Genomic DNA, 15,641 nt, shown 5'->3' on the forward strand with positions numbered 1-15,641 from the left:
CTAGATATACTTCAGGGTCACTTGAGGCATCACCTTCTATGCACCTTCGTTTCCGGGTGTTTACCCGTACCTTCCCAAATGAAACATCTTCCTGTAACATTAACATAAAACATAAACCATCATACATTATTTCTAGGAATTGGAATTACACTTGTGACTCCTTGCTGTTTTGTTGATACTGAACGGTCATAGGCAAGCACGACCACCTGCCATACAGGTGAAACTCGAAAAATTAGGATTTTAAATACAGAAATGTCGGCCCTCTGAAAAGTATAATCATGCATATGTACTCAGTACTTGGTTTGGGCCCCTTTTGTATTAATTACTGCCTCAATGCGGCGTGGCATGGATGCTATCAGCCTGTGGCACTGCTGAGGTGTTATGGAAGACCAAGATGCTTCAATAGCGGCCTTCAGCTCTTCTGCATTGTTTGGTCTCATGTCTCTCATCTTTCTCTTGGCAACGCCCCATAGATTCTCTATGGGATTCGGGTCAGGTGAGTTTGCTGGCCAATCAAGCACAGTAATACCATGGTCATTGAACCAGGTTTTGGTACTTTTGGCAGTGTGGGCAGGTGCCAAGACCTGCTGGAAAATGAAGTCAGCATCTCCATAAAGCTTGTCTGCTGAAGGAAGCATGAAGTGCTCTAAAATGTCCCGGTAGACGGCTGCGTTGACTCTGGACTTAATAAAGCACAGTGGACCAACACCAGCCGATGACATGGCTCCCCAAACCAACACAGACTGTGGAAACTTCACACTGGACTTCAAGCATCTTGGATTGTGTGCCTCTCCATTCTTCCTCCAGACTCTGGGACCTTGGTTTCCAAATGAGATGCAAAATTTGCTCTCATCAGAAAAGAGGACTTTGGACCACTGAGCAACAGACCAGTTCTTTTTTCTTTAGCCCAGGTAAGACGTTTGACATTTGAAGCCCATGTCCAGGACCCGTCTGTGTGTGGTGGCTCTTGATGCAGTAACTCCAGCCTCAGTCCACTCCTTGTGAAGCTCCCCCACACATTTGAATGGCCTTTTCCTGACAATCCTCTCCAGGCTACGGTCATCCCTGCTGCTTGTGCATGTTTTTCTTTCACACTTTTCCCTTCCACTTAACTTTCTATTAATGTGCTTTGATACAGCACTTTGAGAACATCCAACTTCTTTGCAATTACCTTTTGAGGCTTTCCCTCCTTGTGGAGGGTGTCAATGATGGTTTTCTGCACAACTGTCAGGTCAGCAGTCTTCCCCATGATTGTGAATTCAACTGAACCAGACTGAGAGACCATTTAAAGGCTCAGGAACCCTTTGCAGGTGTTTAGCTGATTAGAGTGACACTTTGAGCCTACAATACTGAACCTTTTCACAGTATTCTAATTTTCTGAGATTCTGAATTTGGGGTTTTCATAAGCTGTAAGCCATAATCATCAAAATTATATCAAATAAAGGCTTGAAATATCTTACTTTGCTTGTAATGAGTCTATATAATATATTAGTTTCACCTTTTAAGTTGAATTACTGAAATTAATGAACTTTTGCACGATATTCTAATTTTTCGAGTTTCACCTGTATGCGGAGTGTCAGTAGGAATGTCTTCATGTTGACTGTTCCAGGTCCCTCCTCAGGTCCTCCTAATTCGCAGATTCCCGGTTGGGCACTGGCGCTGCATGTTCAGCTCCTCCAGTGCTTTCACTGTTCACCTTGAATCAGTAAGGCCCTCCTCTGGAGCAAGCATCACGCGGCTTGCGTGGATCCACTGTGGTTAAAGGTCAGTTAGCACCCCCAGTCTGGTCACTGGCAGTACAGTAGTTGGACCCACTTTGGTTTGCCTAACTTTGTTGGTTTCAGACACTTCACCAGAACCTGCTGATTTGGAACAAATGGATGAGTAGGGCTTTCTGCAGACAGAGGGAGAGAGAGATATCATCATTTATGCCATTTAATATTTTAATGAGGGAATCCACATATTCTGCAATCACCACCTCCTTGTCATCTGTGGAGAGAAAGCCTGCGCGGCCTTTGACCCAAGGGGTCGGCCTAACCATTAGTATTTAAAATATAGAGATTAACAACAGAGGATGGTGACATTCTGAGCTCAGTTAGCCGAATCTCTGTATTATTTGTTTTGCCAAATTTTCAACATTTTATAATTTTACCTCACACATGGGAAAGCTTCTGGCCATTTAAAAAAATGGCCCATGATCACGAGTAATAATTTGTTATTCCTGCATGGCAGCATATGTGTAAAATCTATTTTCAGATGCTGGAACGGCAGTTCCGGGTGTGGTAATGAGTCGTGCTTTGTAGGCTTGTGTCTGTTGTTCTGTGCGCACGTTAGACACGAGTCCAGGATTCATTTTACTGCATTTTGTACCCCATTTATGCAATAAGTTTGATTTCACTTAATTTGAGGCCCAATGTTGTCAGATTCAGATGGATTTGCCTGTAACAATTTAATATCATTGTCTTTACCAGTGTTGATCGTATCATGGAAAAAGTCTCTTCAGCTTGATTTAGGTCTGGGCTTACCATAACTTCCCTTGCAGTCCACTTTGCTACTTCATCAGCATAATTCGAGTCTGTGTATATATCAATTGATTTAACTTTAGCCAAATGGCATGATCTGATCAACGAAAACAACTCAGCAGCTTGTGCAGATTTATATGGGAGCGAATAAGCTTCGATAATTATTTTCGGAAGTTCCGTTCCAAACCAAAGTATATGGAATCATGTGGCTTGGAACAGGACCCATCAACGTACCAATGGTCCCCCATCCTCCAGGGCAGTTGATGAAACAACATGTTTTCAGGCGATCGATGCAATCATGTGAATCGTTATAAATTTCACCTTTAGTTAGTAATTTGTAATGATAAAGTTGGGGTGTGTACATCGGAGGTTGGCTTATTTGTCTGATTAGCAGTAGCCAATAAAATAACTTCATACCCCGATCAACGTTGTGCTGTCATGTGTTGTGCATGATTGTTCCTTCCTGGTGAGAGATGTGCACAACTAATGGATGTGAGAGAACAATACGTTCTGCATGTTGTACCATCAACGCCGCAGCAGTCACTGCTCACAAACATGCAGGGAGGCCTTTGGCGACTGCCTCTAACATTTTTCACAAGTACGCCACTGGTCTATATGTTCCACAATGGGACTGAGAGAGGATCGCTGCTGCTGTGCCTGTCGCCTTGTGCACGTACAGATGAAAGTGTTCATCATGATTTGTTAGCAATGTCCATTTCAGCAGTCCTTGAGAGTGTTGCTTCTCTTAGGATTTTGTCATATAACAAGCAGTTTGGCACCCATGCTCGACAATAGTTCACTAAACCCAAGAAGCTTTGCATTTGAGTCTTTGTTTTAGGGTGTTGGAAGGTAGTAATCGTCTTCACTCTGTCTGTGGAGAGACGTACTGTTCATTTCTGTAGTTCATGACCCAGATTGATAGTTCAGTTTCACCCATTGCAGCTTTTCTTTTGATGCCTTAAAGCCAGCCTTCACTATACATTGCACACAATAGTTGAAGCGGCTGTGCAAGAATTGATGTTCGGGCCGGAAAGCAGGATGTCATCAGCATATTGCAATAGACAGGTGGCAGCTTGGTGTTCTTCAATGTAGTGTGCACTACAGCAGAGCACACAGCAGGCGAGTCTCTAAATTCCTGGGGCATTCAGTTACTGTTGGCCTCCATATGTGAATGCAAACAGCGGCTGTGTAACAGGCATGACTGACACTGAAGAATGCAGAACACAAATTAATAATAGTAAAATGAGTGTGGTCTGCTGGAATTTAGTTAATAGAAGTGCACACATCCGGCACCACTGGTGACAATGGCTAAATCTTTTCAACTATTGCGTTAATCGCCATGTATTATTAGCTTTCTTCATATGATTAATTGGGGATTTATATGATGAGTGAATGCGTTTCAAATTACCTTGTTTCAGACACTGTATTAATACCTTTTAATATCTATGTTTTTCTGACAGAGGATACTGTTTGCAGTATACTGGCAAGTTAGAGCAGGGTTTGGCAACATATGGTCTTACATCAATAAGGCCTGCCTCATCTTTGTGGGCGGCCCATAGTGCTGGGTCGACGTTGAGCATTTCCTGTTTCACAGCAGAAGGGTTGACCGACGTTGAGCTGCAAGCTTCTCCACAATGTCCTGTATACACAGACTGACAATATACTGAGGGAAACAGCAATTATAATAAGTTAGAATCCAAAGTTATTTTTGTCCCAATTTTCTGCATCGGATCACAGACCAATAGGCAGAAAGGAGAGTCAGGCAAAATTACAAAATCATGCATTTTAAACAAGTTTGTGTTATCTGGAGATGTTACGGGTAATTTTGGTGTCATATGACACTTCACAGGAATGCCATTCATTCCCACAGTATTTAGAGTGCGTCCCGTAATAGAGCCCTCATAGCAATGCGCTGTTAATTTACTTTTAAATGCGGCAGTTTCGATGATAAAGTTATGCGGTTTATATATGGTAATTCTTTGCATATAGCCAGCGTCTCTGACAATGTTAGTGAAATGATTTTATATCCGTCTGGGCACTTGATACAAGGAAATGAGGATGTTGTACCTCTTTAAGCATTTATAATCCCACTGAGGGTCCTTTCACCCTTTTAACCATAGATTTGGATTTACTCATGAATCGATCAATAAATGAGCCATCTCTAGGATATGGATCTAATTGTGTTTTTCCTTCTGACCATCCAGGCAGATTACAAATATAAGGTTCAGTATTGAAACCCTGATTATTGTGAAACATCCACTGTTTTGGAGTTTCGTTCGATAACGAGTGACTTATTTCATGTCCCATAATGTCACCCTTTTAATAATAATAATTATACAAACAATTTCCTGATCGACACGGTTCATGAAGAACAATAATGCAAATCAAATTCTCTCCGTCTTTTCCTTAGGACAATTTCCGTCCTCTTTTTATTCATACCAGAATAAGGATATCCTTTAAACTACTGCTGCGGTCGTGGGGTTTTTCCTATTTATAATAGAGCAAAAACCTTCCTTCCTATTTATAATAGGGCAAAATTATCCCTGAGAAGGGGCCCCCGAGCAGAGTTATTAACGGAGTTAATATCGAGCCAAATTAAATTACGTTTTATTCAATCTCTCATCAGACATGTTAATACTTGATAATTAAATCGGTCTTACCTGTCTGGAGAGATCCCGGACGAGCCCCCAAACTGTTAGATAATTTTGTCATCCAATGTATTTAATTTATTTTGTTGATCTGCAATCCCCGTATGGATGCGGCTCAGCTGAGGGAAGAAAGAAATTACACAGACGCTATCAGATCCTTCTTCAAAGTTTATTGTTCAGCACTTCATTATATGGTCCAGAAAAAACACATTCCACTGGACCCCCACCAATGAAATAGTTCTTTACCTTATATGGGGTTGACATACATGTCTGAGCTATGTGTGAAACGTGAGAGTAGAGACAGGAAATACATTCCTATAGAAACATCCTATTCTTGCAAGGGGAAGCTTTGCTTTGTGATGACACAGCAAGCTATATCACCCAGAGAAGTTGTTGAGAAGCCTTAATTATTTCACACTACCCCAACCCTTACCCTTAATCCTAACACTACCCCTAAGCCTACACTGAAAAAAATGATGTGTTGGATTTACTTAAAATGTATACTGTGGCGAGCAGGGCAGGGCTGAGTGGTGTCTGAGCAGAGCGAGGCTGGGAAGATAAGTGGTGAATGAGGTCCACCTGTGAGCTACACCGGACTTGTGTTCCAGTGAGGGGCGGCGGGAGTATTTAAGGAGACGAGACAGTGGCAGATGAAAGCGAGAGAGATGCACAAAGCTGTCTGTGTGTCAGTTTGGTGGATGCTGAAAAGAAAACATTTTGTGTACTGCTGAAAATCAGTGTCTTATTGTGTGCCACTGAAAAGTGCAACAATAAATGTCTATGTGTTTTGTCAAGCTGGCCCCAGCTTCCCCCTTTCCTTAATTGTTACATATACATAACATTTCTGCATCACGCTTTTTAAGTAAATTCAATGTATGGACATTTTATATCAGCACAACTAGAAAATCTTTGTTAGATATACACAAATGTAACTGTTCATTTAATTTCATTACGTATGTCACACAAATAAGATTTAAAGCACTGTTTCTTCTTAACCTACTTGGCTTTAAAGAAAATAATACATTAAACTTGATCCCCCAAAGTGTGCATTAAGCTGCACTTCAGCTATGCATATTCACATGAGCAAGGAAAAATACATGGCTTGAACAGGGTCCAAGTTGACCAATTATGGAACACTAATCACCCTAATGATCACCCTAATGGTGACTACACAAAATAGCTATGTTACAGTAAAACAACATCAAAAATATTTAATAAATCTGCCATTGAAAAAAAGAATTAATGTGATCAAGTGATAGAATAGTTTCCTTTGGCGTACGCTCAGATTCTCGCTTAAACCATCAGATGCTGCCGGAAGACAATGACGGCAGAGAAGAGGAACTTACCCTGAACCTAATTTAAAACCTATACTTCCCAAAAAGAAAATACAAAACCATTAGTTAAATTCAGAACAACCAGGTCATAGAGGAGAGGAAAGATTCAAATATAAAGCTGTATATGACTACACCAACATGCTACCCTTATAAATATGCATGTAATTGAGCCATACCCTGCAGAAGGAAGACTTTTTAGAGTTGTTGAGCCCTTGCGAATGGGTATGCTAAAGAGATGTACTGAGCCAATAGCAGGAGCAATATACAATTGCGATGTTCAAAAATCAAAAATCAAAAATCAAATCACTTTATTGTCACACTACCATGTACACAAGTGCAACAGTAGGTGAAATTCTTGTGTGCAGTTCCGAGCAACATAGCAGTCATGACAGTGACGAGACATATACCAATTACAATAAACAACATACTTACACAAAACAATTTACATATCAAATGTACACATACTTACACAAAACAATTTACAAATCAGATGTACACATACTTACACAACACAATAATTATATACAATGCAGAATATAGAACAGAATATACAATACAATACAATAAGTGGGAGTATATGAAATATATATGTGTATATATATATATAGCAGTTGTATTGAGGAGAATATGTTGACAGTCCAGTGTGAGATTATAGCTGAATAAAGTGCAGTGCTAATTATTGATCCTGATAGATCAAGAGTTCAACAGTCTGATTGCTTGGGGAAAAAGCTATCATGTAGTCGGCTGGTGCGGGTCCTGATGCTGCGATACCGCCTGCCTGATGGTAGCAGTGAGAACAGCCCATGACTTGGGTGACTGGAGTCTCTGATGATCCTCCGAGCTTTTTTCACACACCGCCTGGTGTATATGTCCTGGAGGGAGGGAAGCTCACCTCCGATGATGTTCCTGGCAGTTCGCACCACCCTTTGCAGGGCTTTGCAGTTGTGCGCGGTGCTATTGCCGTACCAGGCGGTGATGCAGCCAGTCAGGATGCTCTCTACAGTGCTGGTGTAGAACCGTGTGAGGATGTGGTGGTTCATTCCAAACTTCCTCAGCCGTCTCAGGAAGAAGAGGCGCTGGTGAGCCTTCTTCACAACGGCCTCAGTGTGGACGGACCATGTGAGTTCCTCAGTAATGTGGACACCGAGGAACTTGAAGCTGCTGACTCTCTCCACCGGTGCTCCATTGATGGTGATGGGGCTGTGTTCTCCGTCTTTCTTCCTGAAGTCCACAACAAGCTCCTTGGTTTTACTGACGTTGAGGGAGAGGTTGTGCTCCTGACACCAGCGTGTCAGAGTGTGCACCTCCTCTCTGTAGGCTCTTTCATCATTGTCAGTGATCAGACCTACCACCGTCGTATCGTCAGCAAACTTAATGATGGCATTGGAGCTATGTGTTGCCACACAGTCATGTGTGTACAGGGAATACAGGAGTGGGCTGAGAACACAGCCCTGCGGGGCTCCAGTGTTGAGGGTCAGTGATGAGGAGGTGTTGCTGCCCATTCTAACCACCTGACGTCTGCCTGACAGGAAATCCAGGATCCAGCTGCACAGCGAGCTGTTTAAGCCCAGAGCCCGGAGTTTCTCATCAAGCTTGGAGGGCACTATGGTGTTGAATGCTGAGCTGTAGTCTACAAACAGCATTCTCACATATGTGTTCCTTTTTCCAGGTGGGAGAGAGCAGTGTGTATTGTAGATGCAATGGCATCATCAGTGGAGCGGTTGTTGCGGTAGGCAAACTGCAATGGGTCCAAAGAGGGGGCAGAACAGAGCAGATGTGATCTCTGATTAACCTCTCGAAGCATTTGCTGATGATGGGGGTCAGAGCAACAGGACGCCAGTCATTTAAGCATGTGATTATAGCTTGCTTCGGTACAGGCACAATGGTTGATGTTTTGAAGCATGTGGGGACTACAGACAGGGAGAGGGACAGATTGAAAATGTCCGTAAAAACACCAGCCAGTTGATTCGCGCACGCTCTGATGACGCGGCCCGGAATGCCGTCTGGACCCGCGGCTTTACGGATGTTCACCCGTCGGAATGATCGGGTTACATCCACAACAGAGACGGAGAGTGAATCAACCTCTGTAGCGTCAGTCGCGAGTGCACTCTCCGCGAGGGCGGTGTTACTGTCCTCAAAACGAGCATAAAATGTATTAAGTTCGTCCGGGAGAGATGCAGTGGTGTTCATGGCGGAGACTTTATTCCGCTTGTAGTCCGTGATTGTGTTAATTCCCTGCCACATACTTCTGGAGTCAGTGGTGTTGAACTGACTTTCAAGTTTGTGCCTGTACTGGCGTTTAGCTGCACTGATAGTGTTACGGAGGGCATAACTGGCTTGTTTACGCTCCTCCGTGTTAGGAGAATTAAAGCGGAGGTCCGCGCAGTGAGTGCCGCGCGAACATCGCCGTTAACCCATGGTTTCTGGTTGGGGTATATCCGTATAGTTTTGGTCGGAACAACGTCCTCTACGCACTTCCTGATGAAACACGTTACGCTGTCAGCGTAAACCTCGATAGTCGTCATCAGAGGCGGACCGGAACATCTCCCAGTCCGCGTGATCAAAACAGTCTTGTAGCGCAGAGTCTGATTGGTCCGACCAGCACTGGATCGTTCTGAGGGTGGGTGCTTCCTGTTTCAGTTTCTGCCTGTAAGCGGGCAGAAGCAGAACGGAAGAATGGTCCGATTTGCCAAATGGGGGGCGGGGGAGGGATTTGTAGCCTTCCCGGAAGGGAGAGTAACAATGATCCAAAACCCGGTCCCCTCGTGTGTTGAACTTTATGTGTTGGTGGTATTTTGGGGCGATTGCTTTGAAGTTTGAAGTTCCCTTGAATTAATATGATATTTCTTGTATTAGAGTAGCAATAAGCATTGAGCTGTTATTAGCAATTAGGAAATGTTGAGTCTAACACAGGTGTGCATAGGCACACAAAATTTGGTACGTCCCTTTTAAGAGAAAACAAAGAACGCATACATATGAATGACATATTGACTCATGAATGTGTGATAAGGAGAAGTTCATGGGCATTGGAGGAGTCAGGAGACACCAAACAGTTTAGTGTTTCACACACACAAAAAGCAAAACGCCTCTTAGTGGCCAACTCAAAATAGCTCTCACTAAATGACAGTCTCTGTTGCGGGTCTTTTCTCTGTCACTGCTCTGGTCCTCTCTCTCTCTTCTCTGCCACTCTGACGAGCCTTATCAGGGCTCCCTCCGCCATCACTATAATGAGAGACAGGTTCTAGATTATTACAGCCCAGGTGACGAGCCTCTACGTGCTGAGATGTTACGTAGAGGCACTGATTCCGGATATCACACTGCGTAATCAACCAGAACTAATACAAAATGATGACCGTGTGCAGTCCGCTCTAATGTATTGAAGAGGTCCATACCAATTCTCTCAAAGGGCAACTCGATCAACAGCAGAGGGCGCAATAGCGCTTTTGGGGTGCCAAAATGCCCGGCCAAAAATAATGGGCCATTATACGGTTCAAAGTCTTTTCATGACTTAAGTGACCAGCCATTGGGTTATAGTGAGCCGCCGGAAAGAGTGTTTCCCAGCGGCTCCTTGGTACTAATAGTCGAGTTGTATTCTCTTTGGTCTGAGTGTCCTACATCACTCGATACAACCACTCTTTAATAATCAAAAAGTATGGGTATGTGAGTGTTACATTAGGCTGGAGCTGTTGACCATCAGTTTCTTTCACTTGGTAAAAGGCATGCTTGAGGTACTCATCGCACAACTGCTCCAGAGGGAAACCCCCTCTGGGAATCCCCTTAGTATGGGAATTCCCTCATCTGCTTCATTACATGATGACAAATATGGTAGGATGCAGGTTTCTCAAGAACACATAATTTAAAAGTTGATAGGTCACTGAAAAAAACAACAATACAAAGTAACAGTCAAAGATGTCCATCTAGCGCATGTGGATGTAGAAAAACAGTTTGACAGATTGACATTTGGTGTGAGTTGCTGACAGAAGTAATGTTTCATATCCATGCGATGTGTTGGTGCTAGCTTTAGCGAGTTTTGTGAGCCATGCTCAGTTTAATACTTACATTTCAAATAAAGTACATAATTTCACACAGTGTTGGGTGATGGGTAAAGCATTCAACCTACATTTGTAAGGTGTTGCTTTCACTGAAGTTTCACTAGTTTCTCACTTGAATGGACATTCTCCCTTATTTAGAATTTTTTGGTCAGGTAACTCCGACCCTTCTGCTATATAAGGCAAGTCACGAGTGCTGACTGCATGAACTGTCCAAAAATTCCACAATCCGTTTTGACATTTGAAGAAGTACATCATCCAGGTACTCTTAGTACATTTCTATTTGTTGTATTTTAAATGTTAACATACTACTTGCACTTCAAAATGATGTAGAATAGTGCAGAAGTATGCAGTTTTGGACACACCTTATGTTTAAAAAAGTTAGCTAGTATTCAGTGTATACTGCACTTACTGTATCCTGTAAGGCCTACTGTAGTATTCCATTCTGAACATAGCATCTGTCTGTTTTTCCACTTCTTATGGACAAATGGTTCACAGGAAAAAAATTACCATTAAAACCTTCTAAAGAACTGTGGGGAATTGTTTCCTTGTGTTGAATCTGGGCTCTGTGTAAGAAAGGTGAGTGTTCATGGGACGGTCCAGAACTTTGAACGGGATCCAACGGCCACACGCGCTCTCCTCCAAAGGTTCCGGGACGTGAGGGGCAGCAGTTTCTGTGGTGGATTGTCTTCCTAAGGGCCGCAGAGAGTGAGGGGAAGGGCAGCCCGGCACTCATGCCCGTGGGCCATGACCCGTGCTCTAATACCCCGGCGTCGCATCTAACTCGGGAGTCCTGGGGAGCGGGTCGGGCATACATTCAAACAAGGCTCCTCTACTCTCTCTAGCCCAATCACGTTTTGAGCCTGGCTGAAAGATGGCCCTTGGAGGTGGGGCCACGATGACAAGAACATAGAAGTTAATAAGCAATTCAATATTTTAACAAATGTGTTGATGAATTTGATAACAAACAATACTATCTGGTCTTATTCTCTCTCTCTCTCTCTCTCTCTCTCTCTCTGGCTTTGTTTTCACAGTCTGATGATCTGGATCCCTTCCAGGATATTTTAGATGACAGTCCATACACTGCCGATCTCAATATTCCTAGTCCCAAGCATAAATTCCCACCTTGCAAAGAAAGCAAAAAGGACCTGATAACGTAAGCTGCACGGGGGGAGCGATGTGACTGCCATCCTCACCTCACTTCACGACCTTCTGCCTCACGCGTTTCTATTCCTCTTTTCTACTTTATCTTCTCCTGTTCTCAAATTAGAGCTCTGCACTACTGCATGCCACATGTTTTGACATCTACTATTTTGCTTTATAGATTTAAAACATCATTTTCATTTAAGCTGTTTATGGTTCAGCTTTGCTCTAGGATGCGATGTGATTCGGGACACACACATGCAGACAGTGAAGCTAAACTGGAAACAATGAAGTAGAATTGAAAAACAAAGGAAATCAGACTCATATTTATTTTGGCAACACAGTTAATCCAGTCAATCAGTGGTTAAGTTAATTTACAAACTAATACTTAGACTAACCTGAACTAACAGGTATAAAATATATAAAATCTTGTAACGTTTAAAACCTTTTTCCCCTGTAATTGATTTAAGGTGCAGTTGAGGCGTAACTAACTAAAAGTTACAACACTACTATCTTAACACATTTTTTCAAGAGCATTAGTAGCTCAACTGTTTTCTAAAAACTGTAGCTTTTCCAGTAACAATCAATTTTTTCCAACAAGTAGTGATGTAACATGACAGAATGTAGCATGGCTGTTTATGTCACTTTGAAATTCAAGGCTCTAAAAATGTTCCTGAGAGTGCTAATTCCAGGGACTAAAAACTAAATGTTCTTCTTTTTTGGTTCTTTCTGAACAAAAACTGTATTTATTACCTCAACAACTTTTGGGCCAGTTGCTATGTAAGAACCCGGGCCGATTTCTCTTACCAGTCCAGCCCTGTTAATAATGCATTATATCTATTTTACCTAAAACAATGTTTTCCATCTATCTGGATTAGCCGTGCATGCATATGTTGTTATTACACATAGTTGTTAAAAAGGTCTTCATTCACAGAATGTAATATCCAAAATTGGCAATTAGGAAAATAAATGTATTGCAGCAGCTAAAAGCACGTTTAATTTTTTCTGGCAACATGAAGTGGTGTAGTTCCAAAAATGGTGTGAAAAACCCTTTGGCCTTCGGTTTCATGAAAAATTATTGGAACGAAATTAACTGATTATAACCGGTTACCAGCATGTTAAAATAACGTTTTCACTCCAGAACAATTGAAAATCCCTTGTTCCCTTTTTCGGTTATGTTCTGCAAAAAACATTAGTTCGTATTCGGTTTCCGTTTTTGTTCCTTGAACAATTATTAGTCTCTGGTTAATTCTGAGTGCAAATTTCTTGATAGCGCAACGTGCAAGTGGCCATTGGTGGGATTGTTAGCGCTAACTGTGGGTGTATGCGTGCAAACTTTGCTATTTTCCCGAGAGATACATCCTTGCGCTATAACGTCTGAAAACCACATCTGTTTTCAGCGCAAAGTCTAAACGCAGTTCCTGCATTTGTGTTTACAATTACACCAGCAGATGATATCAAAGAGCTATCGATCACATTCAATTCTAGTCCTGATTAGTGTGTCAGTAGATCAATATTATTATTATTAAGAAGAAGAAAAATAAGTTTAATTTGTGTAGCACCTTTCCAAAGCTAGTACGTTTATGCTGTGCTTGATCCTTGTTTTTGTGTCAGAAAATTCTTCTTTGATTTCATAATCTGATAATGATCAATGCTAAACGATAGTGTCCCTTTAATTGTAGTTAGCTACGATAGTAGCTTGTGTAGCAGCTACCTCTTTAAAACATTCCCTTGAATGTAGTTGAACTACTTTAAATTCTGAGTAGGATGTAACTTAAGCTACAGTTTCAAAGTAGCTTCGCCAAAATTGTAGAGGTGTTTTGTAAAGGCTTATGTGTTGCCCTTTTTCCAGGCTTTAGGCAGTATACATTTATGTTTCCATTTTTATGTTCTGGATTTTGGCCTTTCACTCTGTCTATTTTTTCTGGAGACAGATGTCCAACACCAGGGTGTGATGGGAGTGGTCACGTGACCGGTAATTACGCCTCACATAGAAGGTGTGACTCCATTTTCTTATGGTGGATTCAGTCCAATCTATTTATTGTTTTCAGGTTACTTCAACTATACTGTCGAAAGGTTATCAGACCGCCAGTCCATGTTAACCCTTTGAATATTTCATCAGATATATAGGGGTCTAAATCCTAATTAAAAAAAATCAAACATATGATTCAGAGTGATAACAACATAAATATCGAGCTGATATCCCCTCCACTTGCACCATTGTTTTTTTTTTTTTGCATGTATAGTCTTTTGTGACTGTATTAAGTTTGTGTGTGTTTCTTGTTTGATATTAGTAGCACAGTGTGACTACAGTCTAACATTCACTTGTGCTATTTTCTAGTCTTTCAGGATGTCCTTTAGCAGATAAAAGCATTCGGAGTATGATGGCCACCAATGCACAAGAACTTAAGTAAGAATCAAACTGAGCTACTTCACAGATTTCAGGAAACTAAACACTCTATGTGGTTACAGCCTAAAGACCCAATAGTTATTTTAACATTACTTTAAAGTTGAAGTCTAATAATGGCCTTAATTAATATAGATCATTGCCTCGTGCCAAGTTATTTACAGTCAATATTTTTGTACTCTGTGCAAAAGAAAACAAAAATCTGTAAAAACATAAATGAAAAATGAGATTCACCACACACCAGCTATTGGTGGAGAGGAGAATGATACAGCCAATTTAGTAGTAGTTAGCTAATTGTGTGTAGAACTTTGCCAGACTGCTTACATGTTTCAGCGACACACTCCTGATCGTCCTTCAAGTAACAAGTCAAGAAGAGCTTTGTAAAACCATCTTTGAGGAAATAAAAGTTAAACTCAAGTGTAAAACATGTATTGCAGTTGAACATAGCTGACATATAGGTCTCAATAGTAATCAGCACTATACAGTCAGATCTCTACTCATGCATACTGGGCAGTAACAGGGTGCATTTCTGTCCCAGGTGCTCGACCCCGGGCTGTGATGGCTCGGGACATATTACTGGCAACTACGCTTCTCACAGAAGGTAATGTACAACCTTTAGACCAATATATTACAAATATGAACAATATCTCACACACAGAGTGAGTGAGGTAACAACGGTGTGTATTTCCTCAGTTTGTCAGGTTGTCCACGTGCTCGGAAAACTGGACTAAAGATAACACACAGCAAAGAGGACAAAGAAGACCAGGAGCCAATCAGGTACTCCATGTCAAAGTCTTTGAACTGCACCAAATGTGTTCCAGAACTTCTGTTTGTCTGCCTCTACTCCTGCTATGAAATGATTGCAATAAAATAAGTACTACAACACTGAGTCCTATTCAAACAGTTAACATGAGAACGTTTGGTAACACTTTATAATAACAGTGGACGAATAATCATGAATTAATAATGGACTAATCAGTAATTAATGAAGAGCTAACATTAACTACAACATGACTCTATAAATGAATGCTTTAATAACAGCCACCTTAATTACATGTTAGTACATGTTTGATAGTTAATGTATTAATTAACATTAGGGATTAAACTTAATTAAACAGCCTTGGGGCAGTGGTTGCTCAGCGGTTAAGGCTTTGGGTTACTGACCAGAAGGTCAGGGGTTCAGTCCCAGCACCGCCAAGATGCCACTGTTGGGCCCTTGAGCAAGGCCCTTGACCCCATCTGCTCCAGGGGCACCATATCATGGCTGACCCTGCGCTATGACCCCTGCTTAGCTGGGATATGCTGGGGGGAAAAAATGATTTCACTGTATATGTGCAAATGTATAATGTGTGAAGAAAAAAAAAAGAATAGATTTATAAGAAAGAATGTAAAGTACTTCAGTTCCTTGAATTAAATATCCATATATAATATTGTCATAATTAAAATATTTTATACTTTTAGCTTTCTTCCGTTTCATCACAAACATAATTGAAAGATGCAGTTTAATTCCACCATTTTTTTAATGGATATTAAAAAAT

At 41.5% G+C, this 15,641-nt stretch overlaps 1 protein-coding gene across 3 annotated transcripts in view; it reads left to right on the forward strand.

Moving 5' to 3' along the window:
* LOC127662858 (myelin transcription factor 1-like protein) overlaps window positions 1-15,641 on the forward strand; it is a 169,038-nt gene that overhangs the window by 135,047 nt on the left and 18,350 nt on the right. For all 3 annotated transcript variants that reach the window (XM_052154236.1, XM_052154235.1, XM_052154237.1), the window contains exons 12-15: window positions 11,588-11,709; window positions 14,038-14,106; window positions 14,642-14,704; window positions 14,797-14,880. In XM_052154236.1, the coding sequence (XP_052010196.1) occupies window positions 11,588-11,709; window positions 14,038-14,106; window positions 14,642-14,704; window positions 14,797-14,880 (338 nt within the window). The remainder of the gene's footprint in view (window positions 1-11,587; window positions 11,710-14,037; window positions 14,107-14,641; window positions 14,705-14,796; window positions 14,881-15,641) is intronic.

Source organism: Xyrauchen texanus, chromosome 22 (assembly GCF_025860055.1).
Source record: "Xyrauchen texanus isolate HMW12.3.18 chromosome 22, RBS_HiC_50CHRs, whole genome shotgun sequence".
NCBI lineage: Eukaryota > Metazoa > Chordata > Actinopteri > Cypriniformes > Catostomidae > Xyrauchen > Xyrauchen texanus.